General features: G+C 42.3%; 1 protein-coding gene across 1 annotated transcript in view; it reads right to left on the reverse strand.

Annotated features, from left to right (window-relative positions):
- The window catches only part of DCC (DCC netrin 1 receptor), a 189,834-nt gene that overhangs the window by 88,995 nt on the left and 76,528 nt on the right, over positions 1–24,311 (reverse strand). The window contains exons 7-8 of the mRNA XM_009584865.1: positions 5,393–5,534; positions 2,786–2,896 (exon numbers count right to left, since the gene is read on the reverse strand). Of these exons, the coding sequence (XP_009583160.1) occupies positions 2,786–2,896; positions 5,393–5,534 (253 nt within the window). The remainder of the gene's footprint in view (positions 1–2,785; positions 2,897–5,392; positions 5,535–24,311) is intronic.

Genomic DNA, 24,311 nt, shown 5'->3' on the forward strand with positions numbered 1-24,311 from the left:
CCTGCTTTCTTTGTCAGGCTATTTCCTTGCAGCACTAGACCAATATGTTTACTTTTGTTTCTCCTGGGCTTGAACGTGATGCCAGAACTACTGAGAAGCGACCTTGAGATCCCATTCTCCTACGTGACTCCTTCATCCTAAGTCCCAAATGAGCCAAATTTAGTGTCCCCGCTCTTAACTGCACCAGAGTTCATCACTTGCTCTCACGTAGGGAAATCTTTGAGTACTTGTAAGCAAGTGCTGTGCTCAGACACACGAGCTGTGGACGTCAGCCAGCCCCACAGACCAGCATCTGGCACGCAGGAGGAGAGTTCCTCAGGAGATCTGCCTATGAAACCTGACTTCTTGGTGCTGCATTTCTTACTCCCTTCCCTTATGGACAACTAGGTTCCCAGGAAACGGAAGCTGAAGTTCGGTGTCACTGCCTGGTGTGACATCTCCTCCTGGGACGCCACGTCTGCTCAGGCGTGCCTCTGCATCCTTCGCTGTTTCTACGCGACGGTTTGAGCACCCACGTCTTCCATCCAGGGAACACCGCACTTAGTGCTACTTAAAGGTCCCGAATTCCACTGGCACACTTGAAAATTGCTTTACATTTGGGTCACGTCAGCAATTTTCTTAGACATTCAAAGATGTCTATTTTACAAAGTCAGGGTAGTTTTAACTGGTCCCATTTTGTTCACATATTTCCCCAATCACTTTTCAGTATAAATTACAATATGACAGCAGTCTAGCTTGTCACGCTCTTAAAGCACTAATTTAGAGCTGAAGCTAAACTATATCACTATCTAATACGTATAACAGCTTCCACCTGTTCAGTGCAGTAATCGGAAACCAAGCATCCTAAACTCCACTTGCAAAGGAGGATACCTTTGCAAAGTTGACCAGAGATTCTCTTGCACCCTTGCTCAAGCTACTTAAATCAAACCCTTCGGCACACAAATATTTAAAACCTTCTCAGCTGTCAGTAAAGGCACACGAGCTTTCTAGCTTGAAGAAGCAGCTATGTTTGGATTTCCAATCACTTTAACAAAACACACTAATTAAAATTAATGTCCATTGGGAGTTGACGCCGCTCTCCAGGATACTGTTCGTCTTTCTGTTGCTGATGCCAACCAGGCTTCCAGTGAAAGCAAGAGAAACTGCATTAGCCATAGCAGCAGAGAGGGGGTTGCAGTTACCAGCCTGTGCTCCAGCCCTTCCCTGGCTGACACCTGAGGGCTCTGCAGAACTACAGTAATAAGAAGATTTCTCCCCAGGGTTTATCAGAGCATTTGTATCTAGTATGCAACAGGATGCATTCCCAGCATCAGGCTGCTGCAGCTTCACGAGGATAATTCATCACTACTGCAAATGCAAATGCATGTAAATGCAATACATGAACAAAATGGTTTTGCTTAAATTTATTCGCATGCACCTATTTCCATCGTGCGTCTCCTGCGACTACTCGATTAACACCTTTGCATGACCATGTGTATTTGGGCACAAAAACTTCAAAGGAACGTAGTGTGTGCCAAATGCAAATCAAAACGAATGTGCTCAAATGTGTTACTTTCTTTTTGCATACTGCAGTGTGTTAAGAATTTATCTTTTACTCTCACCAGTGAAAAGTCAGCTGTTTCCACCTTTACAACGTCATTTCTCAAATTGTTGTCTAACCAAAGCATAATTAGAAAGATACCACCATGCACCGCGGCATGTTGTGATCCGTTGGTATAGTTACAACGCGTCTAAAAGCACCACATCTTCTTGAAAACCTTGATGAGAAACCACGGGTACTGGTTCTCCCATTTTGCATGCCATGCACTGCTGTGCCTCCCAGTCTGCTGGAAAATTGCATTTGGACATAGGGAAAGGCAGGAATTCTTCAATTTGCAAGGGTTGATTTTGAGATCATAAGGAAATCCGGCCAGTCAAAAGAAAGGCAGCATCAAGTACTATGGTGCACTTAAACTGATTATTTATTTATTCTTTCATCCAGTTTGCCTTTGATCCTTTTTAGGTGACTTATTTTGTTTTAAAAATCATAGCAATTTTCATCAGTTTCCTTTTATTTTCTATTCATCTCCTTTCTACTACATATTTGCTTCTTACAGATTGTCCGTACTTTGGCCGTGACATCCATCTGTCGGATTCTTTGTTCCATTTGATTTGCACTCTGTTTAATTTTTTTAGGTAGACTTTTTCATTACTCTCCTTTTATTCCTTTACTACTTCAAATATTCCAGTCATTTTATCTAACCCTTTCATTTCAATGTTTTTCTTCCCTTTTGTGTCAGCATCTGCACTGATTTATACAGCCCACAGTTTTCAGGTATCTGCATCCTGTCATCTTTCACTAATTATTCAGCTTCATTGCCAACCTGCATTTCTAACATCTGCAAATAAAGGCTGGGAAACAGGATTTGACCTATTTGAATATTTGCTTAGTGAATTGTTAGGATCGTTGGCATCATTTTCATTGTTTCTTTGACTGATTACGTTTACCATTTATGAAGTTACGGATTCCCTTCACTGTATTATTGCAAACGGCCATGATGCTCAGGAGCTAAATTCTGGCAGGGAATTATTTTAACAAAGGTTTCTGACTCCTTGGTCCTGGTGACGACAGAGAAACACAACACAAGGCATACGGATCCAGGAGTACAAGAAAACATCTGCTGGTGGGTGTTTAGAGCCCGGGCATCTCACCCTAACCTCGGCTTGGGTGACAACTGCAGTGACACCCCTCGGCTATACGCTAGCAGGCTTTGGAGACAACAGCTTTTAAAAGAGATGCATTTACCGTCAAGGTCGTTCTCAGGTGTTTCTGCTGTGTACCAGTCCGAGGGGGGCCCCGTCCCATTCACTGTCATGGCAGCCACCTGGAAACTGTACTGGCTTCCTTTCTCAAGTCCTGTTTAAAAAAAACAAAAGGCATATAAAAATCATACAGAAAAAAGAAGATGAAAACAACAACAAATTAATGACAATACCAGATTTTGCAATAGACTTTGCGTAAAATGAAATCTCTAGTAACAGTCCATTGGACTTGCCCTATGTAAGGAAATACACAGAAATGCATATATTCCGGTTTACAGAGTGCGCCATACGGCACACGCGCGTGGGGATGCCGCGTGGGCAGCGGCCTCCGCGCGAGCGCCCGGGCAGGGCTGTAGCGGAACGGCTCTGGGGGAGCTCGCTATTCACGCGGGAAAAGAGATTTTTGACCAAAGGAAAAGGCTTCATAAGTTGAATGAGGGCTGCACCGGCCCAGGACTAGTTTGGGTCGTAATTCCCATCGGTTGTGTGCATACACACAAAATTAATGGAAGTCCAAATAGTAGAAAAATGAAGAATTGTTTTACGTAACTAAGCCATTAATTGCACACTTAACAAAAACAGCTCACTGCTTTTAACATGCAGGGAACTGCAGGTACACTCTCCTTATGCATAAAATTTACAGGCTAGGAACTAAGTTAGCAACTGAAGAGCGTTTTGCTTTCTGGGGCTCCTGATTAACTTCAGAGCACACAGTTCAGGCAAAAAATATAAAGTCTTACCAATATTATGAAATAAGCATGAATTCAGGAACAGATGTTTTCCTCTGTGGCTAAAGCCACCAGAAAACAATTACTGCAGCATTCCCGAACGTGCCACAAGACTTCCAAGTCCCTGCGGTGGGGATATAGGTTTATCTTTTTGCTCAGTCTATACTGACCACAAAGCACAGGAAAAACCCGTCTCATTTAATTGCAAACATTCTCCGGGAAAGAACGCTCATAATTAAAAAGAGCAGTTTAACATTTAGCTGACATGGAAGGCTACTCTAAAATTGATAGTGGCTATTTAAAAACCTGCATCGTAACTCTAAACTCCTCTGCTATTGCAGATGTTCTTATTATCCCGTAAAGCACCTGCCTACCAAATAGGATTGCAGCAAAGATGTGAAGTGCCTACACGTTAATATTTAAAATGTCCATTTAGAAGAGCCACGTAGCTCGGTCTCCAGCAATCACAATATACACACGCAGAAAGTCATAACGAGATCTGGATATTTTTCTTAATTGCTTTCTAAGATACGTATTCCCAAGCTTTGTGAAAGAAAGCACTTGGGGCTGCAGGGAGGCGAGCTGCGGTGGGGCTGCGGCAGCCAGGGCAGGCAGGAGGGCTGGGGCTGCCTGCAGCACAGTCCCACCAGGACTCCTGCAGCTCTTCAAGCCCGGAATAATTCATGTGAAAGAAGGAGTTTGCTCAGGACGTGGGGGTCTACAATAGAGATTAATCTGCTCTGCTTCCACAGAGATGGGACCTGCAGGGATGGTGGCAGTGGAGCTATGGAGGTACGTGCCTTCGCTCCGGCACTTTGACTGCATCGCTACGTTTTCTTCTCTAGGCCATCAGAGCAGCAGCAACTCAAACATCTGAGCAGCTTTCATCATTATTTCTGCTTTATCTGCCAGAAAACAGATCCCTTCCAACTAGTCAAACATGCTTAGCATGCTATCTCCCCCCAGAAAGTAGTTGTTCGTTGTGCAGCTATTAGTTATGTAGCCTTCAGAAGAGGTCCCATGGGGACTTTGGTCAAGAGCCTACGTTAGATGACGTTAAGATTAGCCTATGCTGGGATTTCAATATTTAAGGTCTTCCCCAAAAAAATGTTCTACTTTTGCTTTTATTTAATTTTGAAATAAAATACTCCTTTTCCTTCCAAAACAGAAAATGATACAGTTTATTCTGAAATGTGCAATTCAGAATTACTTCTGATCCTCACAGATTACACTTTACATCTGAAAGTAAACATAATGCAGGTCATTTGAGGTAAAATCATGGTTATACTGAATTCAGGGGCAAAAGTTTGACAAAGTTTAATTTTCTCCCTTGATACTTTGCTGCTTTCTCAGTTATGTCTTGGGCATAATGCAACAAACCAGGTGAAATTCATTTTCACCTACCAGAATTCACTGTTACCCTTACGATACTCATCTGGCTATTTTCATTCATGGCAATTACAGTTTTGCTATGATCTACTGTCGCACTTTTTATTCTGCGAGGAGGTATTTTCCATTGAAAATCTTGGAAAAGAAACTAGGGAAATCGATATTTTTGCACCCATGAGAAAATAGGAGATGTTGACTGCGTGCTCTAAAAAAACCAACTGAGGCTTAAGATACTGGACACAAGAAATTCAGCTTCAAATTCATTAATGATAAAATCCAGGAGACAAACATATGATAAAAGCATTAAGGAAAAATTGGTTTAAAAAAAGCACCATAAGGATTGTCTTTGTACAACACAATAAATGCTACCTGCCAGCAAAGAAATCAATGTTCCCTTGAAGTGAAAGTATATTTTATTCCCAAAGCATTTAATTCATCAAAACCTTGCAAGGCTGTACCATGTGAACACTGACCTGTGAACAAGTACCAGAGGTTGTTTGGCTCCAGTGTTTCAATCTCACCCCTGCGGGTAGTCTTTCTATGTCGGATTTTATAGCCCGTAATAAATCCATTTTGAGTACCTGGTGGTGGAGGCAACCAGCTAACTTTGATGCTCTGTAAAAGAAGAGATATTATTGTTGATTTTTTTTTTTTCCTGCAAAGAAATGACAGAAATAAAGCACATAAAATGAAGGGGGGGAAAAAAAAGGAAAAAGAAAAAGGCTATGTTTTTCTAATAACAACATGTATTCAACTAAGTTGTTATTTTGAGAAGAAAACCAAAACTGGATCTAAAAAGATTCATGCTGGCATAAAGAAAACTGTACATTCTCTAGCAGTGGATGGCCATATAGACAATGGATTTAGGTAGTAAATTTTCTCCCTTTTCAGGAATTTTTCATTTCAACTGGTCACTAGAATACCTACGGTACTAGAAATATCAGCTCTGGGGTTGAGTAGACACTGCAACTCACTTCGCTTTTCAGCCCGAAGTCACCTCTTTTTGACTGTAGGATACAAATATCAACCTGAGCAGTTCTAACAATTCTGTGCCATTTTAATTCCACAGACGTTCATGGAGATGTTATTGCACCCTCGTTATATCAATGTAAAGAGAGTCAAACCTCTTGGGAATAAACTTATTGCCGATCCCAACACATTAGATAATTTTTGCTGAGCCATTCGTCAGTCAGCAGCAATGCAATTAACCAAGACCGATCACTTATTTTTTTCGAAATGTTGCTTGCTAGATTGTAAGAGGGATCTTATCTCAGCCTAATAGCCCAAACTGAAACCATAGAATCATAGATTCATAGAATAGTTTGGGTTGGAAGGGACCTTTAAAGGTCATCTCGTCCAGCCCCCCTGCCATGGGCAGGGACAGCTTCAACTAGATCAGGGTGCTCAGTCCCTTCCCGATGGCTCCCGACACATCCCTACACCCCCAGACACCCGTCTCTGCCACCTCTCTCCTTGGAGAAAGGGCTGAAGGAATTTTGTCACATACTGTGATTCAGAAGCCAGTCCACGTACTTGGCCATTCCTGCCACCTTCTCTTGCACCTTTTCTTCCCTCCCGTGTTTGGCGGAGGGCGCACGGCAGGTTTGCGCAGCGCTGCAGTGATCGTTTTCTTTTCAACCCTGTTCATCTTCCAATAAACCCAAACACTCAGTGGTGCTTTACCAGACCACTGTGCTTCCAGACTTGAAACAGCAAGACCTCCTTCCCGAGCAGCAGCAGCTAGCTCAGGGCACAGCAGCAGCTACGCGTGTTTTCTCTGCGTCACTTTATATTTAACCACAAGCAATTTCACTTACTCTTTTATCTCCCAGTCACTCAGCGTTGTAAGGATTTTTAGCAATCAGCTTTCACTTTCGCTACGCTAAATCGCTAACCCGTGTTTCCTCACTCTCCACCCTGTGCACCGCTCAGCGTGAACCCCAGCACGCATCGCTGGGCGACTCCGCCGCCGGCGCTCCTCGGCCGAGCCAAGCCAACACCTCTCTCCGTCCTTTGCTCTCCATCGCATCGGTTGCTTATCACAAAGGGATCTTCTTCCTTACACTGCAGCAGCCACATTTCTTCAGGAGCCTTTTGTGAGGGATCTTATCAAAAGGCTTTAGGAAACCCAAGCCAACGATATCAACTGGATCTCCTTGCCCATGTGCTCAACGATTCCTTCAAAGGACTTTAATAGGCATGTGAAGCAGGACTTTCCTCCACAAAAGCTGTATTGATCCCTCCTCGTCATATCATGTTCATCCATATGTCTATTCATTCTATTCTTTATTACAGTTTCTATCAACTTGTCCAGGAAAAAACACCAGATTTACTGGGCTGGACTGATAAGAGAGCTGATATTGTACATGAACGTTTCTCTGCTAAAACAATCCGGGCACCAGCTGTTCCTCGCAAGTCTCCAATCCTTCGGGTGTTTTTACTCAGCACGATATAAGGTATTCAGGGTATTAAGGGTTTCTCACGGAGCAAGGCCTCGCAAAAGCACAACTGTATCTATACTATCTCTTACAGCGCCGTATTACAAATTCTAGACAAAGAGAAAAGTCAACCACGTCACAGTGGATAGTTTTTGACCAAATACAATTTATTACCATTATTGAGTTGCTTAGGCCCTGCATAAATATATTATAGCACGTATCAAATTAATTATTGCAATAGAGAAATCAATTTTGCACATATACTGCCCAGTGATTTATTGTTACAATCAATTATACATTTCAAAATCAATACTTCAGGTTTTCATTGCTGAGTGAAATAATGCTGAGTTTTTTGCATTAGGGCAGAACAAACTCCATTTTTCAAATCAGCGAGCTATTGCTTTAAAACCAGATTTGGTCACTTTGCATATTGAAATTGCCTACATAAAAAATGTTTATGGGAGAATGCAAACACCCAGAGAGTGGCTTTAAAACATATTTCTGTTGATAGCTCTGAGGACATCTACAAGTAACTCATTGTTTGATACTGGTGCGCTCCCAACTCTCCTGATCTGGGCACAACATTGAGCCACGCTCTCATCATGGGGAGCTCAGCATCTGTGTATATTCCAGCCCAGCTACGAGGAGAAGACACTTTTACTGCCCCATTTCTCAGGTACAGAAAAAAGCAGAGCATTTGCATATTTTCTCAGAGGAAGGGAAAAAAGAACAACTCCATCTTTCCCCTGCCCCTTCCAAGAGCAACAAGAAGAGCTCTTCTGAAATCCCAGCTGTTCCCATCCAGGAAAAAAAAATATATGGAGAAGAAACAATAAAGAAGTGGAGGGAGAGGAATGCTTTCAAGGACCTGTTACACAGCTCATGCAAGTAGATGGTTACAGGAATGATTTGTGGATTGAAAAATCTCACCAGAAGGGACAAATCACACTGGTCTCTCAGTTTGGAAAGTGCAGTAACACCCGAAGGTGCCGCTTATAGACAATTTAGAACTGAATCAGCTGACAGAAACCAAAAGTTAATTTTGAAAGAAATCCCATGATTTGGAAGACCTTCCGATGACCCAGACTTTTGAGTGGATCTTTGGCTGATCCACCATCATTTCCAAACCACAGGCTCCATTTTGTCTATTTAAAACAAAAAAGATTGCTGAGCTGTGTGTGACCTAAAACAGCTAGAAGGCCCCAAGACAATTTGTTGCCCTCTAGGAGAGGTAGCAATAGCATTGGTTATGCTCGTTCTGAGGAAGGGTTCTCCAGGCCAGGGTCCACCCAAACAAAGAAAAGAGTTTCTTGCAAATGGAACAATACTCAAGAAACGGATCTGCCATTGGGGTGGTTTAACCCCTCGATGGGGCCAGTCAGCAACCATTTAACAGACCTATAGATGGTATAATCATTTTGGAACTGGAGCAGAAGTGGCTCCAGTCTCTCTCAAGCCATTTCATCATAAGGTTGCACGAGCCTGGGGTGCTCCATGCGGGACCCTGACCAGGCAGCATTGGTTCTACCTTTCTGAGCAGAGAAAATTCTGAAGGCTCCCAAAGGAAGGGCACACTGGCATAAGGGTCACAGTGTCCAAGCATGTTCTCCAAGCATGTGCCCAAACACAGTAGAAGACAAAGCCTGTTGCACACAGGCATACTACTACATGTGTACAACTACTTGTGAGATTTATACATGCATAGTTTTTAGGGGTACAAGGAACTATTGCAGCCATACTATTTCTAGCCTGAACTTGACACTACTTTGATTTAAAAAAGACAAACAAGAGTTCCAGCAGAAGCATCGAAGCACTTGGAGTTGCGACACCTGCAAGCGCTGAGCAGTTTTTAGGAGACCCCAAATACCCCTTCCTCTGCCTTGAAGTCAACAGTGCCTGCATCTCCCTGCACAGCAGGTCTCACAGAAGCAATGGGTTTGATCTAATGCTCAAGGTAGAATAAATCAGATCTTCCTTATGATGAGAGGAAAAAGCAGGTTCTTTACAGATCCACCTAAAGCTGTCACTGTAACAGTAACAGTTCACTTTCACCTCAACCTGGTCTCCATGGACACCGCAACGATGCTTTTTATCAATAGTACTTAACATGACCCTTTGCTCCAGGAAAATCAATGACTAAGGTTCTGACAGGCTTTTTGTCCTTTCTTCTGCTTACGAGAGAGCAGTAATCACTACTGCTCTAATCCTTCACGCTTTATCCGAGAGGTAACCAACAGAAAGAAAATATTTCCTTTCTGTTATACCAGGTTTCCTACGGAAACCATAAAATGAAGCCAGCTTCAAGACGATTTTAGGAATCTGTTAGTCCTGGCTGGAACGCAACGTGGAAAAGTATTTAAAAGGTTGCTGGCCACCTCCATTTGCTGAAACGAGCCTTCTCCAATGGGAGTGTGGTCCCTCCCTTGCACTGCTGGGAAATCACCCTGAGCAGCTCAGCGTGAGCTTGGGCACCCAGCACTGCCCTCGCTCAGAGCTGCGAAGGCCCTGGGCACCGCAAAATGGCCCGTTACAGATCGCAAACTACATGGCGCGATCCCTCCTAGTTCATCTGTATTTGATAAACCTTCTCAGGGAAAATGGACATTGGCCCAACAGATCTAACCAAACCTGAGCTGAACCTTTAACATCTTTCCTGTAGTTTCCAAAACCACAGGATATTTTCATTTTCCCATTTTCATGATTGTTTAGTAGAATAAGAAAAAGCTGAGATATTATCTCTACATTGATTGGAAATGTGGAGCATCAGAAATCTCATGAATCTTACCAAATCAAAGTTTCTGGATGTGCAAAGACCATTTGTCAGTTTATTTTAGTCAATAATCCTCTGGACATAAATATTCATTAACAGATATTTGCAAACATTCAGTTATGGTAGCAGATGACTAGTGCCTGCTTTATGAAGTCTATCTGTTGCACTTTGTCTCTGCACATATGCTTTTCTTCTGATTTTTTCTTTACTAAGTCCATTCTGTAGAACTTTTTTTTTTCCCCCAACAGAAGTCCAATTCTCTACAATCAAACCAGCTAGATACACAAATCAAGTATTTGATACAATAGAGCCTTGAAGTGATATGCTGGAGGAAGACGACTCCAAAAACTCACTAAGATTTTAAGCAGAGGCAATCACGTGCCCTTAAGGGTGTGGGCTATTCTGCCTGAAAAGCAGAGCCAAACTAAACCAAACCGGGAATAATACCTGTACAAAAACACCCAGGGCACAGCGTGAGCTGCCAAAGAGCACCGGGATGGAATGGGATGGGGCTCACGGAGCTTCTAGCACCTTTAAAGGGTACGACAGGCGCTACCCAGGATCAAAGTCCGTTAGAGATTTCACATTTTTGCAAGAAATTTTGTGGGTTAAAATTTCCCATCTACCAGCTGATGGTGAACTGATGGATGCTTGCGTTAATGCATGTTAACTCAGGTGAAAAGGCAAAGCCTGAACAATTGCAAGGTAGGGGAGGGGAAATAAAGCTAGAATAAGAGAGTCCGTTGTGAATTTATATAGATTAAGCATCTAGAACACAGTCACCTCGTTTGTAAAAAGTTGGCAAAAGTTCAAATAAGGAACAACTTGATGATTTCATGCAACAACAAAATGGGCTGTTACTCTCATCTATGGCCAGCAGCAAGAAACTGCACATTTCTCATTCCAAATATGATCCACCCATGAGCTGGGATTTGAAACTCTTTTCCAGAGTCAGACAGCAGATTTGGGAGCCAGGTGTGTCCTATGCTCGGTGAGCAACTTGAGCAACGATCTCGCAGAAACACTGAACACTCCTTCTATGTGGTAACTAGGAATAACCTTTAGGTACTTTCATTAAGCGTTCTGAGATTTTGCAGAGCTATTTTAAACCTTAGGTACTCCTATTGGCGTTGTTTAGCTTTTATTAGTAATAGCAATGGGCATTGAAGATACCCAAGGTCTGTCAAATGCTGTAGTGACACACATTAAATATTATTAAGAACAGCAATAAATAAAAAAACCCAACACTACAGTCCCTCCAAAGTATCAGTGGTTTCAGTACACCCAGAGGGCAGAAGCGTTCCCCTCCTAAGGTTGCGAGCTGAAATAGGGCTATAGGCTTGAAGAAATTAAAATTTAAATAGTAGCATAAATAAGCTGGACCTGTCAGAAGCAAGGCTTATAGCCAAAACCACAATACGCTGCCCAAGGTGCAGTTGCAAATAATTACAAGCCCCCAGGACACTGAATAGAAAGTTTCACGAGCAGTTTGACTCATCTTTCATCCTTAAAAAAAACCCATGGGAGCTGGGTACGTACGTCAGACTGGTCACCACCGAACGCAGCGATGCATCCCACAGAAGAGCTCCTAATGATCTGCTCAGAGCATTCAGAAGTTGTCCTGTGCCTCTGAGAACGAGCCCTTCTGTGCTTGCCAAAATTCATGGGAATGTCTAACTGTGGCTTTTTCAACTGCTATTAATTAATCTTGGCCTCAATAATCTCCTCTGGGCGAAGTGCGCGTTCAGAGGCATTCAGGCTCTGTTTTTGCTAACAATTAAATCAAAACCACCTGAACAGCTCAGAGACAATATGTATTATCTCCCAAATCAGGTATGTTTTGAAAAACAGGCAGGACTCAAGATGGGACTTAAAAAAAGACAGTATTTAAAAAATAGGTATCATCTGTATATGTCTAATACAGTACTTGAGAAAATACTAAAATCAATGTGTCATTTGTGCAATAAAACGTGCTAAGGCTGGCGTAACTGCAAAATAATAGATTTTACCAAGAAATTAAGCATCCTGAGGTATAGTAAAGGGTGCTTAATGTACTAGCTTTTTGCTATGTGTGAGTTCTCTCCTGACAAATTCCCAGGAAATCCTTATTCTACAGAATGGCATATGGCATAGAAGCTTATTACCCTAACGCTATAAGGAAAGTCAAAACTATTTAGAAGTCAGACCTATGGAGCTTACAGAGGTCCTGTATGATGATTTTTTATGAAATGAGGGTGTCTTATTTTGAAAGGCTTTAAGTCACTATTTTCAATGCTCTGGGAGAACAAACTAAGATCCATTATTTGTTAACGGCATCTTGACCATCAACAGTTTAACACGTGTTTGCGTGCAATGTGGTTCAGGCTCCCAGCTGTGGACATGTCAGCTTAGACCCGTGTGGGACAGAGAAGTGCCTTGCAAAAATGCAGGAGGCCTAGGGCAAGGGAAGAAAAAGGAGAGGATTTCACAGTATGCGCTGTGAACGCCCCACGTCCTGCTGGAAACGTCTGGAAGCACCGGTGGTCGAAGAAGACGGGACTTATCACGTGCTGATTCGCAGGCTGAGGAGCAGAAGGGATGAGGTTTGGATCAATTTTTTCCCAACCAGTTCTGCTCTTTTATGACCCTTAACTGAATTACCTTCCAGCAACGTGATTCCTGGACTTTGGTCCCGCGCCTCCGGGCGCAGCCCTGGGCTCCTGCAACAGACTGCTTTATGTCCTGGGCATCCGTCCCCGGGCCCCTCCACTCCCACCGCCCCGCAGGGAAGGGCTCTCCTTCTACAACCAACGTATAAGCTGCAAATTAATGTACAAATACGTGTTGAGGCTGTAGACAGTTGCCTTGGATACGAGCAATGTTGAAGTCCCCAACCATGGTGTTTCATAAAACCACTTTTTTTTGCCCCGAGAGAAGATAAGAAGGAGAAAAAAAATTGGGAGGATTGTTAAGGTATGCAGACCTTTTCAGCCAGTATTATCTCCTCAGGGTATTTCTCTTCTCAACTACGCCTGCAAACAGCTCTTATATTAAAATTGCATGATCAAATACTTAAACCATTTGATCATCAGAGTCTTTTAAAGAAAAAAAAAAAAAGGAAAGGAAAGTGATAGTAATGATATACTGGGGAAAAAAACTTAAGGATAAAAACGCCTCTGGGTGTCTTCACTAACTTGAAAAGAAGAGAGGATGAAACATAACCAAGTACAACGCTTAGAAGAGTCAGGAACCTCAGGCAAATAGTTGGTTATGGTGGCAAAGGAACAAAACAAACAGAAAATAGTGAGGTTTGAAAACAAATAATGAAAAAAGTAATAATTTTCTCTCTCTCTGCAAATATAGAACTTCTAAGGCACAACTGCATCCGAAATTTTGTTCTATATCTTTAAAAAAGACTTGGGAAATAATCACGTACAGTGCAGCTGAGTGCTTTTTAGCTGGGTGACATATGGACATTTGAAAATAGTATGCTCAGACCAACATTTAAAACAATTTTAATGTTTCAAAATTGGTGAGATACCTCTGAGCTAAGCTTAGACACTTAAAATTAACGTCAGGCTCTTTTTATAGCTGATGGTGAGAAAAAGGAATGTCCAAAGAAATCCACCTCTGGCGCCTGCCCCTGGAATTGCCCATTTTCCCCCGACCGCACAGGACAGCTGGCATAGCCACAGATATCTGACTTTTAGAAGCCAAAGTGAGGACAGGTGAATCTTGCTTCCAGTTTCTGATTTTATGAAGCAGAAAAGAGTAATTGCTTTTTTTTTTTAGGCATTTTTAGATATTTTAGGGCATTTTTAGACATTTCGTTATTCAATTAAAACTAACTTGTGCTCATTTTGTAAGTATGTTTGAAAACAAAACCTTTCGAAGTAACTAAGAGACGCCATTAACTTGAAATGCTCTTTACTTTTAAAGAGCACCATATTCACGAAAATTTTCAAAGCTTTGACTTCTCATTCAAAGTTACTCTAGAAAATTTTCATTAGGGAAAAAAACCCCTGTAATAGGAAAACCCGTCCATGATATTTTTCCATAGCTGTAGCAATATGTTTCTTTTCACTTTAAGTCATTCTTGCGTCAACGACACCACCACTCACAAGGAACGTTTGCTCTCAGCTCTTCCTCCCTCCGCTCCAGTTCCGAGTGACTGGGGTGCTGGAGTCACCCACCCCTGGAAGGCCGACCCGCAGCCGGACGGTGCCGGCAGCCTCCCGGCCAGGCAGGAGCCCCGTCCCTGCTCAACCGCTGGCCATGCCTCTACAGCGGGCAACCTTGCCTGTAGGGCATTTGCCAACATCAGACGTACGGAGGCAGCAGAACCACCTGCGGAGAGCTGCCTGTCAACATGCAAACTCCTGAAAGTCATTCAACAGCTGGCAAAACCACTTCTGATCCACAGTACCATTTTTACTGACATCGGCCAGGCAAGGAAAGGCTGATTTTCACCTCCCTAAATACTGCAAACTTGTAAAGAGTTTCAGTCAACTATAAGAAAACCAGCTGGAACTTTACAGGTCCAGGGATTAAAGTAACTATCAATACTTTAATCAAGTTTTCAATTACAAATGCACTTAATTGATTAGCACTTAGCAGCACCTGTAGTTGGCTCTCACTTTAATTACTGATTATACTGATGCTGATTACTTAAACGATATCTGCCTGAGAGCCTTGTGATTAAGAGTTTATAAAGCAAAAGGGCACAATAATTTCAAAATAATTCGGCTATTAAGATTCAGATTAAAATAAAAATCTCAAGAATATTTAAAACAAATATTCTATTTTAAATCATGTTAATGCATGCGTCCTTATTATGCTGGGCTGATATCAGGAGCTGCCCAGAGATCCCTCGAAGGCAGCTAACTCCCTCCTCCTCTGCAGGAAGGTGTTGGCTGCCCATCAGCAAAAACGACTGAACACCGTCACCGCCACAAGCAACAAAAGGAGGAACTCAAAAAGCGCAATGAAACAATGCATCCCTAAACCTGTTTATTAAATATTTACGCTCCTGCAGCAGTAAAGGAGGTTCCTCCTGTTATAACACATGCAATGGAGCGGGGCATGCTGCATTTGGAGACCGACGGAGTTCCCGTGTCCATGACCTGAGTGCCAGAGCCGGTCTTAGCTTTGACACTAATTCTCTGTACCATTTTTCGTAAAGCCCCTGACACTCTCCTTTCTGCAAATTACACATTCTCATAACAAAACTACCGAAATACTAACTGCAACAGAGGTTTGCGAGTCTTAATGTGCGTGAAGGTTATTGTGGCAAGGTAACACCGGAGCGCAAAGCATACCTGCTTCTCACGATGCACTGTTAACCTGGAGAGCCCCTCTTTGGGACTCTTACGTAAAAAGCATAAAGGTAGTTCGCCACCAGGAATGCTCAGATTTAAAGGCCTTATTCGGTAGCAGAAAAGATGCTATTTTGGGTATAGAGGTTAGTTAGTGAGTTTCTGAAGAGAAAGGAACCATCTGGTGCTATTCAGCGTGCGTCGTGCGCTGGAACAGCTCCCTGAGCCCAACTGCAGCTTTGAGAGCGGGCTGGGAAAGGATTTGGACAGGACCGCGAGCAAACAGCTAAAAAGAGGTAAATTCTACAAATGGGTACAAAGCTTTTGTTGAATTGCTTAAAGATGGAAGATGACGATGAATAATGGAAGATGATGATTGAAAAGGCGAGGGAAACAAGAAGGTATTGAAACATCTGCAGAAGGAAGGGAAAAACTGCCAGATGTTGCCGGCGTTGGCAATTTTTATGTCCAAAGAGGAATATTCTGGATTGCACATTTTACAACCAGGGTCCAAACTGATTTATTATCCAAGTGACTGAAGTTATGTATCCTCACCCCTCTCCATGACCAGCTCCTTGGCTTAATTAAATACTAAACAATTTCATGTTTTCCATTTTTTGAGAATAAACAATACAAAAGGCAGAAGAATGAAAGATGCATTAGGGGACGATGGACTGGAAAGATCTGAAAGAATCAGCTTGGTTTGCCAGTCCCGAAGCACGGGGAGAGCTCTGCTCCTCGTTTCAGATGTGCTGCAGGATTACAAACACTTCCTCCTTCTTTTTAACTTGCTACGTGCCACACACCAACACTCTCCTTGAAGAACATTACTACTTCCAACTGATTTTCAGGAGAATTACAGGCATACTATGGGGTCACAGGTCAGGGAAAACAGGACTCAAATAGTGAGCTACTTCTACTCAATTTTACTCAAATCCAATACTCACGTTTTTTTTAAAGCTCGAGATCTGATTGTGAGACGACGCCCTCCCCCTGACACCGATGCTGCAGGGGATTTTTAACCTCCCGGTGCAGAACTTCAAGTGCATTTACAGTGGTTCCTCTGCTTGGGAGACAGAGGTGAGAGCCGGTGCACCCAGCAGTGCTTCCGACACACACAAGACAGCAGAAGATGCAGGGACAACTAGCCAGGCTGTGGACCTTAGAGATAAAAACTTCTGCCTTTGTAAATTTTCAGGCTAGGCTCGGACACGTCCCATCCCACGTCTCAGGACCGCGGAGCATTGCAGAGCGGTATCCAGGGGAAGGAAAGCCCCCTCTCAGGAAATGCAGACACCAGGTATGGGGAGGGACATCACTACATGTCTGTGTAACACCGAGTTATTTCTGTTTCTTTTCCTTCTGTAACAAAAAAAGCACACCCTGTGAAATGCTTCCTTAAGTTTTGCTGACAAAACTTCATTTCTTAAATTTCTTTGACAACACCCCTGAATTGCACGCATTTTCTGTGCCCTATTGAAAATTGGGACTTTGAAGTACTTCCGAGCTTTGTTACATCCATTTATTCACAGAAGCTTGTTACTTTTCCTTTTGATTATACAAATACATCTCGTATCACTAGGTTTGGGCCTGAATGCTAATAAAATGTGGTTTTGTAAAACTGTATTTTAATGATCACATAGCAGTGAAGTTTATGACTATGAGAAGACCCGAAATATGAATGTACACTGACCTTGTCTCCAATTAAGTTGCCAGGAGAAGTTCAAATGGAACGAGGAGGGCAGGTTCTGGCCCTCTTCTTAAGCTAGTTACCAAACAAGTGGCTGGGTGCTGGTGACTGTAAAGCTTAATTGAAAACAAAAATGGAGTGCAAAGACCCACAGGTAGACTTTCAAATTCGAACAAATACTCATCAAAAGTCATTTGTGATTCTCTACTCTCACCTCTCGCATGCCGTGACTACACAGTGCTTTCGGACTGTATACGCATGCTTCTGTGGCAGCTATAAACCAATTTTATCTACTTGTTTATTCAACATAGTGCATCCAGAACTTGCGTCTTACAGGACGGCGACTCCTCCGACATCCCGGGCAGGTGCCGGCTGGAAGGCTCCTAATGCTGCCATCATATATCAAACACAGCTTGAAATAAGGGGCTTCTCGCACGTACGGCTAGGTTATCTAAATGGACACAGAGGCAATTCTCATGGTTCACATCTCCAATGAAAAAGTAAAATTTGGCATTTCATGAGAAATGAAGGTGGTCTGCCATTTTCCCTGGGGTAAATCAGAATACTTAATCCATCCCAGAGACCAAGGGCAATCCCACTCCAGGGCCCCGTTCCTCAGCCGATGTTTATTATCGTAGCATTTTAAAACCTGCCCGCAGCTTAATTCCTCCCCATTTTGTACCCCAAGGCTGATCTTACTCATTAATTCTGATTGAACATTATCCGTGCTTCTGCTTTCAGCTTTCCAAGTCTCTAAAACACTGGCTGAAATACAAGGGTAGCCCAGGTATCACACGTTGCCTTAAATAACTCTAGCTCCAGCCAGCTGTGAAAATACATAAACTTCAGTAACTATTTCTGGTTTTATCTCTACGTTTTTTGTTTAATTATGTTTTTCTTTAGAATTTGAAGCGCTGGAGGTCCATGTAATTATCATGGGACCCAGACGCCAAATTCATCTGGGAAAGGTAAATGACTGGAAGTCACTAACGCACTCTATTGATTTTTAGGATTAATGACAAGGGTCTTTCAGGATGGGCCTTTAAATTTTGCACCCACTGGCATCTGTTTAATTAAAGACTTTTCATTCCCTATGGACATTCAATAACATTATGTGAGGCTCCAGAAAACATCAACTCAGGCATAAAAATGTATTTTCTATTTTCTAGTTCTTCTAACAAGCACTTTTGCTTTAGGGACCTGCAGCTAGACATTTTGGATCAGCATCAGAACTGCTGTTGGGACACTTCTGATTGAATTTTTCTCCCCCCCAAAATCAACCTGAATTTGCAGAATTCAATGGGATTTGTCTAATTCTCAGCACACCCAGAAACTATACCAGTCAGTGATAAGCTTAAGGTAAATCTCTTAGGCTTGAAAGGCTTGGCCTGAAGACCTCCTACTTCGATGTATTTATAATTGGTACCTTAGTTGATATACAGACCTGCAGAAGGAAATTCTTCTGCAGTGAAGGACACTGGATCTAGCCCAGCCTCAACTGTTGTTTGCTACTACAGCTGAAAGGTTCAACTTTGTCATAAATCTGCTGCTGGACATTCAAGGTTGGGTTCATCCCAATTAATTTACGTACATAGCTGAAGCATCCCAGTACTTGGCCAGAGAAGGACGTACCGTCTATCTGAACCACTCTTCAGGAGCTGCCTGCACCTTATCACTGAAGAAACATCATTTCAGATGACTAAATTAAGTGCCTACGTTTAGGTGGAATGATCAGTCAGGCACTCCATTAACCTGGTTTGCATCTGAGCCACGTTAGAAGAAAAGTTAAAATCAAAATGATAATAGAAAGCAACAGACACGTCACTGAAGTACAGAATGGTGTAGGTTGGAAGGGACCTCTGGGGGTCATCTACCCCAACCCCCAAGTATTTATTTAACGCTTGTTCAGAGACAACCCATCACGGTCAACATTTCCAAAGGCAACCTGCACCGCCGACATTTCCCCCGTGTTTTGTGGGGACCCGGCTGTTCGGTGTCCCGCCCTGGATGGCCAGGGGATGCTTCCCAAAATGAGAGACCACAGCCCACATTGCGCTTTAGAGAGTGCCAGTCCTCGTCAGCAGCCTCGTTATCTTGAATTAGAAGCATGAACACGATTATTTAGTTCCGTTTTCTGGGGCCATCGCAGCCCTCCCGTCTGGCAGCTCCCATCCTTAGGCTCAGCACCGCGCGTGCCGGGCACTGCTGCACCCCCCAGCACTCCCAACGGAAGAGACCGAGCCTTTTAGCCATTTTTTAGCCATTATTCCCTTGGAAGCAGAGCCCAGATTCATAGATTCACAGGCCAAAAGGGATCTCTGCGACTGTCCCCTCCGTCCCCTGCCCTGTGTAACAGTCTGTAAGACTCCTCTGGATTAATTGTTGCCTGAACGGGATAAAAGAGGAATCTGGTTACGCCTGACCTTGGGAGAGGGGACAGGTCTGTTCAGTTAAACACACAAAAATGGCTTACTTCGGTATATTTTGGAAGTTTTATCGTATTTTCAAGGAAGAGAAAGACTTGCACAACGTCGCCAGAATGAGTGACTGGCCAAACTTTGATTACAGCCCTGCCACTGAATTGAAAAAGTTATTTTCCTTTCAGAAGATTTAATGTCATAATGTTACCAATAAAGGAAGGCAAAATAGAGTTGTCAAGAAAAATGAGGAATAATCTCAGCTACAGTCCTGAACAAAGCCCTCCAAGTACAGCGTGGAGTGACCTAAATAGCCTAGCACCCGGTTGTTATTCTTTGACTGGGTAATAAGTACAGCAACCTTTAAAAATGGATTTTAGAAAATAACCTGTTACATTAACAATGGGGTGGATTCCCACCTGATGATCACAATTAACCACCCCAGTCGGGAAGATCACTAAAAAGAAGTGTCTCGGAATAGCAGAGGTAGCATTTCTGCCAGTTTTGACCCTTAGGGCTATATCCCTTTCAAAGAAAAAGTTGCAGTGTAAGAATTATAAAGACGGTGATGTATTTGAGTCCTGCCTGCTCTCATTATCATGGGCACCATATTTAGGCCCTCGAGCGAGAAGAACTGTCAACATCCTAAAAAACTCAGAGTTTTCACAATTCACCAAGTAACTTCATGGTGCTGTGCACAACATACTTGTTCTCTAAGTAAATTAAGTGACTGGTTTCAAAGCAAGTACGTTTTACTACATCAGACTGCCATCACATCCTCCCTTCACAGGAGGAGACCCTGGAAGAACCTGCTCTACACCTTTATTCATGCCATTTAAGAGCTTGGGGCTGGGCGGTGGAAAGCCATCGTGGTGGTGGGACTGGAGCCTGCCACCAGCAGCCTTCCCTGGAGTTTGTCTGAATGGAGTGAAGGATCAAGCACCTTCCAGCAAAATATCTACATATACAGAGAATGGTGCACGGCGAGTCATATTCAGCTGCTATCATCTCTACTCGGCAAAGCATTGCTCCATAAACATTACCATCATATCTCATCCTATACAATTTTCCTCTTAGGAAAGGCACAGGACCAGCGCCTGCATATTCTGACCTCTGGTAGTTTTACTAAAAGGCAGAGTAGAGAAGCAAATATTGCAGCCATGATAAAGAAAGATCACATTTGATCTTAATGCCTTCTTTTGAGTGAACATGCTGGTTTCTTTTTTTTCCTTTACCATGTAATTTTGTTTGCAAGTGGCACATGATTACTTGAGTACCATCCAGTAGATAAAGAGGGAAATTTTCACTTTGCAATACCGTATCACATTGCTAATTTGTCTTAACTTTACAGGAAGAAGAAAGCAACCATTAAAAAATTAGAAACCTTTGTTGCACACTGCTTGTAGAAAAATAATTTCAGAGATTTTCCAGTTTGAGTAAATTACACCAGATGTCAACTCTTCGAAATTCCAGGCTGTCATTACTATGTCAGAAATAAGTAATTTGGTCCTGTTTTTATCTGATGGGAAAACAAGCTATACAGCAAAGATAAATAGTCAAGATAAAATATTATTCCAAAAATCCTGCAATTTCACTCAAGAGCACAGTTCAGTCTTGTCACACAGGTGAAGTCATTCACACCCTACAGATGAACCAACAGAGATGCAACGAGCAGTCAGCAGTTTGGATTAAATAGGACTTTATAAACACAGATTTCAGCAGACTTAATAGCCTCAGCAACTGGCAAAATGGTCTCAAATGCAGAGAGGACCAAATTGCAAAATCTGTAGCTGTAGTTCATCTTCTCCGTGTTCATAAGTGCTTGGGCCAGGATCAAACCTTAACTTCACATATGTGAAGGCACAGTGTAATGCAGAGTATCTACCAGAACGACAAAGCTTTGCCAACGGTTGGTAATTCTGGTTAAATGGCTTTATCTTCTATTCATAGCTACCGAACAGTCCTGAGAGCAAATATTGCTAAATCCAACTACATATTGTACCAGCATACATTTATTTCCTGATGACGAAAAGGTTGTGAAAACAGTAAGCATTTATTATAATTAATGCACATGCACCCACAAAACATTGCTTATAGAAGACTTATAAGAAGGGGTAAACCAAATAAATACCAAACCCCTAAAAACACCTTCAGAGGAGCAGTCTTCGTGTACTGATCTTGCATGAGTTTTTCTTTTAAAATACGCATGGGACCCATAAGCACTGTTCATCCAAAACCCACACTCCTTATCTCTGTGCCTCTGGCATGCCCAAGATGCCAATGCTTAATGTGGAAACGCTCAGGATTTACATGAGGCTGTGCAGCACGTGCCCTGGTCCACAGAAAGGCTATTTCTCTTGGTGAACACTCTACGATTGCTATTTCGATAACTCACTTGGACAAAAGGAGCAAGGTGAAGAGTATCACTGGTGCGTAAGTGAAATCCTTATTGAGGACAAAATAAAAAGGCAGCAGAGAAAGAACACAGGAGACTAAGCATTCACAGAAAAGATCAGAAGTAAATATGTTAGAGCGTACACAGAAATATAGGAAACAGTTTAATAAATCAATACAAAGGATGTGAGCAGATTTGGAGATATTTAGTTAGCCAAACAGCATTTAATACACAGTTTAGAAGAGACTTGTTCAATCGAAGTGCCTCAACTGTTGCTGCAGATGATGATGGAGTCTGCTCCTTCCTCCAGATGAGGCAGGAGATACCCAGCATCATTTGCCTTCACTATTCAAACAAGAACATTGTATTGATCTGTGTATTTAGTAAATTCTATGATTCCTGCAAACTACTACAGCTTCAAAAAAGTGGTTCTATATAAGTATCAAATTTTACACACCACATTTTTCTTCACCATCTAAAGAAAAACCATGGTTAATAAACACTATACAGCACTCTGCTTCGCATCTCGTGAACCAAAGTTCCCTAAAGCCAAGAAGATTTTTTTCTCATTTACTTTCAATGGATGGGTACCACAAACTGTATAATTAGGCACACAATCAGCATCATTTATTGTTTCATCAAATCCTATACTTGTATATGGATGCAATCATCAGCATCTCAAAGATCACTTAGAAGGCAGGTGACAAACCTATTCCTTACAAGTTTTATCAGATAACCTGCTCACTGGAGATAGCTGAAATGCCTCCTTACGGCAGGCTAAGACTGAGTTGGCACAAGTCGATTTTATCTTTATTTCAGAACTTTACTCCTGATAACTGTAAATTCCTTTAAAGAAATTATGGCAATTGTTTTGGAAGCACATTGGACTGACACCAAGTGCTCTGCAATGAGAAAGTGTAGGATGGGCTGAATTTCTGTTGTAAACTCAGGGACACTTCAGGAACGCTTCTCAAATAACTCAGATAATGTCATGACAAGTTCAGCTCCAATGAATGGGGAAAAAAAACCCCAAAACAACTAATTTTCTCCTACTGCCACCTAGTTTAAGAAAAAAAGAACCACCAAAATAATCTGAAGAATGCTGGAGAATACTACTAGAGCATAAACACAGACTTTCATCATACACCTTCCAAATTCTCTGTTCAATTAAGCTCTTGAAAAGAGTTAATTATGTATTAAAAGGGCACTCTGGGAGTTAAGGCTACTTTGGAAATTCTGAAGCAAAGCTAATTCTGGCATAAATGATTCCATAAATATCATGTAATTTAAAGCCCAGAAATAGGCTGGTTTATAATTGTTTTATTCTCTAGAGACTGTTCTGTGGATTTTAAAAATGGGAGCACATATCCTTTTGGCTTTAGTAGAGCTACGGGATTCAAACTTTGGTTTTAGGGAGCCAATTTTGGTCTCAGGTTTTTGTTTCCAGCCACCCTCCACCCCTTACACACCAATCCCATTAGGCAAGGCTATTTTTATAACATACAAAAATCTTTTATGGCTTCCCTTTTCATTGGTTCTGCAACATAAATTAATAAGAAACATTATCCCCACTGCTATATACACATTATCAACAAGGAATAAGAAAAACAACAACAGAAAAGCAAAAAAAAACCCCTTAGGTTATATATAATTAAAAGAAAAAGTAGTAAAAGTCATTAAGCGGAAAAAGAAAGAAACCCTAGGTCCTGATTTTCATTTAGACTGAGAAATCTTCCAACCGTTCTGGCTGTGCAAACAGTCCTCAAGGAGGCAAGAGTAAATTTACAACTCTCTTCAGGTACCTTCATCCTCCCAGAATGGCATAAGCAGCAGTTGCGTAAATAGAAACCGGGTAATAAATCTACTGGAAACAGTTCTATTTTATTTTACAAATCTTTGGCAGCCTTATAGGACGCTCCAGCAAGTCAGGCTGTCAGTGCTACGAGGGAAGGCTCCACGATAGAGGAGGTGCTGGGATGCCCTCGCCCCCACCCGCTGGGTGCTGGGTGCGGGACTCCCACGCCACTGGGCACCCCGTAGCGGGGAGAGACCACCCCCTCTCCCACCCTTGTGCCAAAAGCAAGGGGCTTCCCAGCTCAGGGGTTTTATTAGCACTTTATCAAGTTTAAAACTTCACGAGACGCCCACGCTGGTTTTGGGGGATGCAAGAATGAAATCCAGACAGTGTATTCAGATTTACAGACCCACTGAAAAAAAAACCAAAAAAAAACCCCCAAAACATATTCCATGTTTGTCAAGATGGCCAAAAACATATAAAAAGTCTGCCCTACCGCTCTTGACTGCACTCAAGATCCCGGCCGAATTTTGTAACTATTCACTACAAGTGTGATGCCTTTCCTTCATTTCATTAAATGCCATTTCTCTGCT

This window comes from Fulmarus glacialis, unplaced genomic scaffold (assembly GCF_000690835.1).
Source record: "Fulmarus glacialis isolate BGI_N327 unplaced genomic scaffold, ASM69083v1 scaffold8940, whole genome shotgun sequence".
Taxonomy (NCBI): Eukaryota; Metazoa; Chordata; class Aves; order Procellariiformes; family Procellariidae; genus Fulmarus; species Fulmarus glacialis.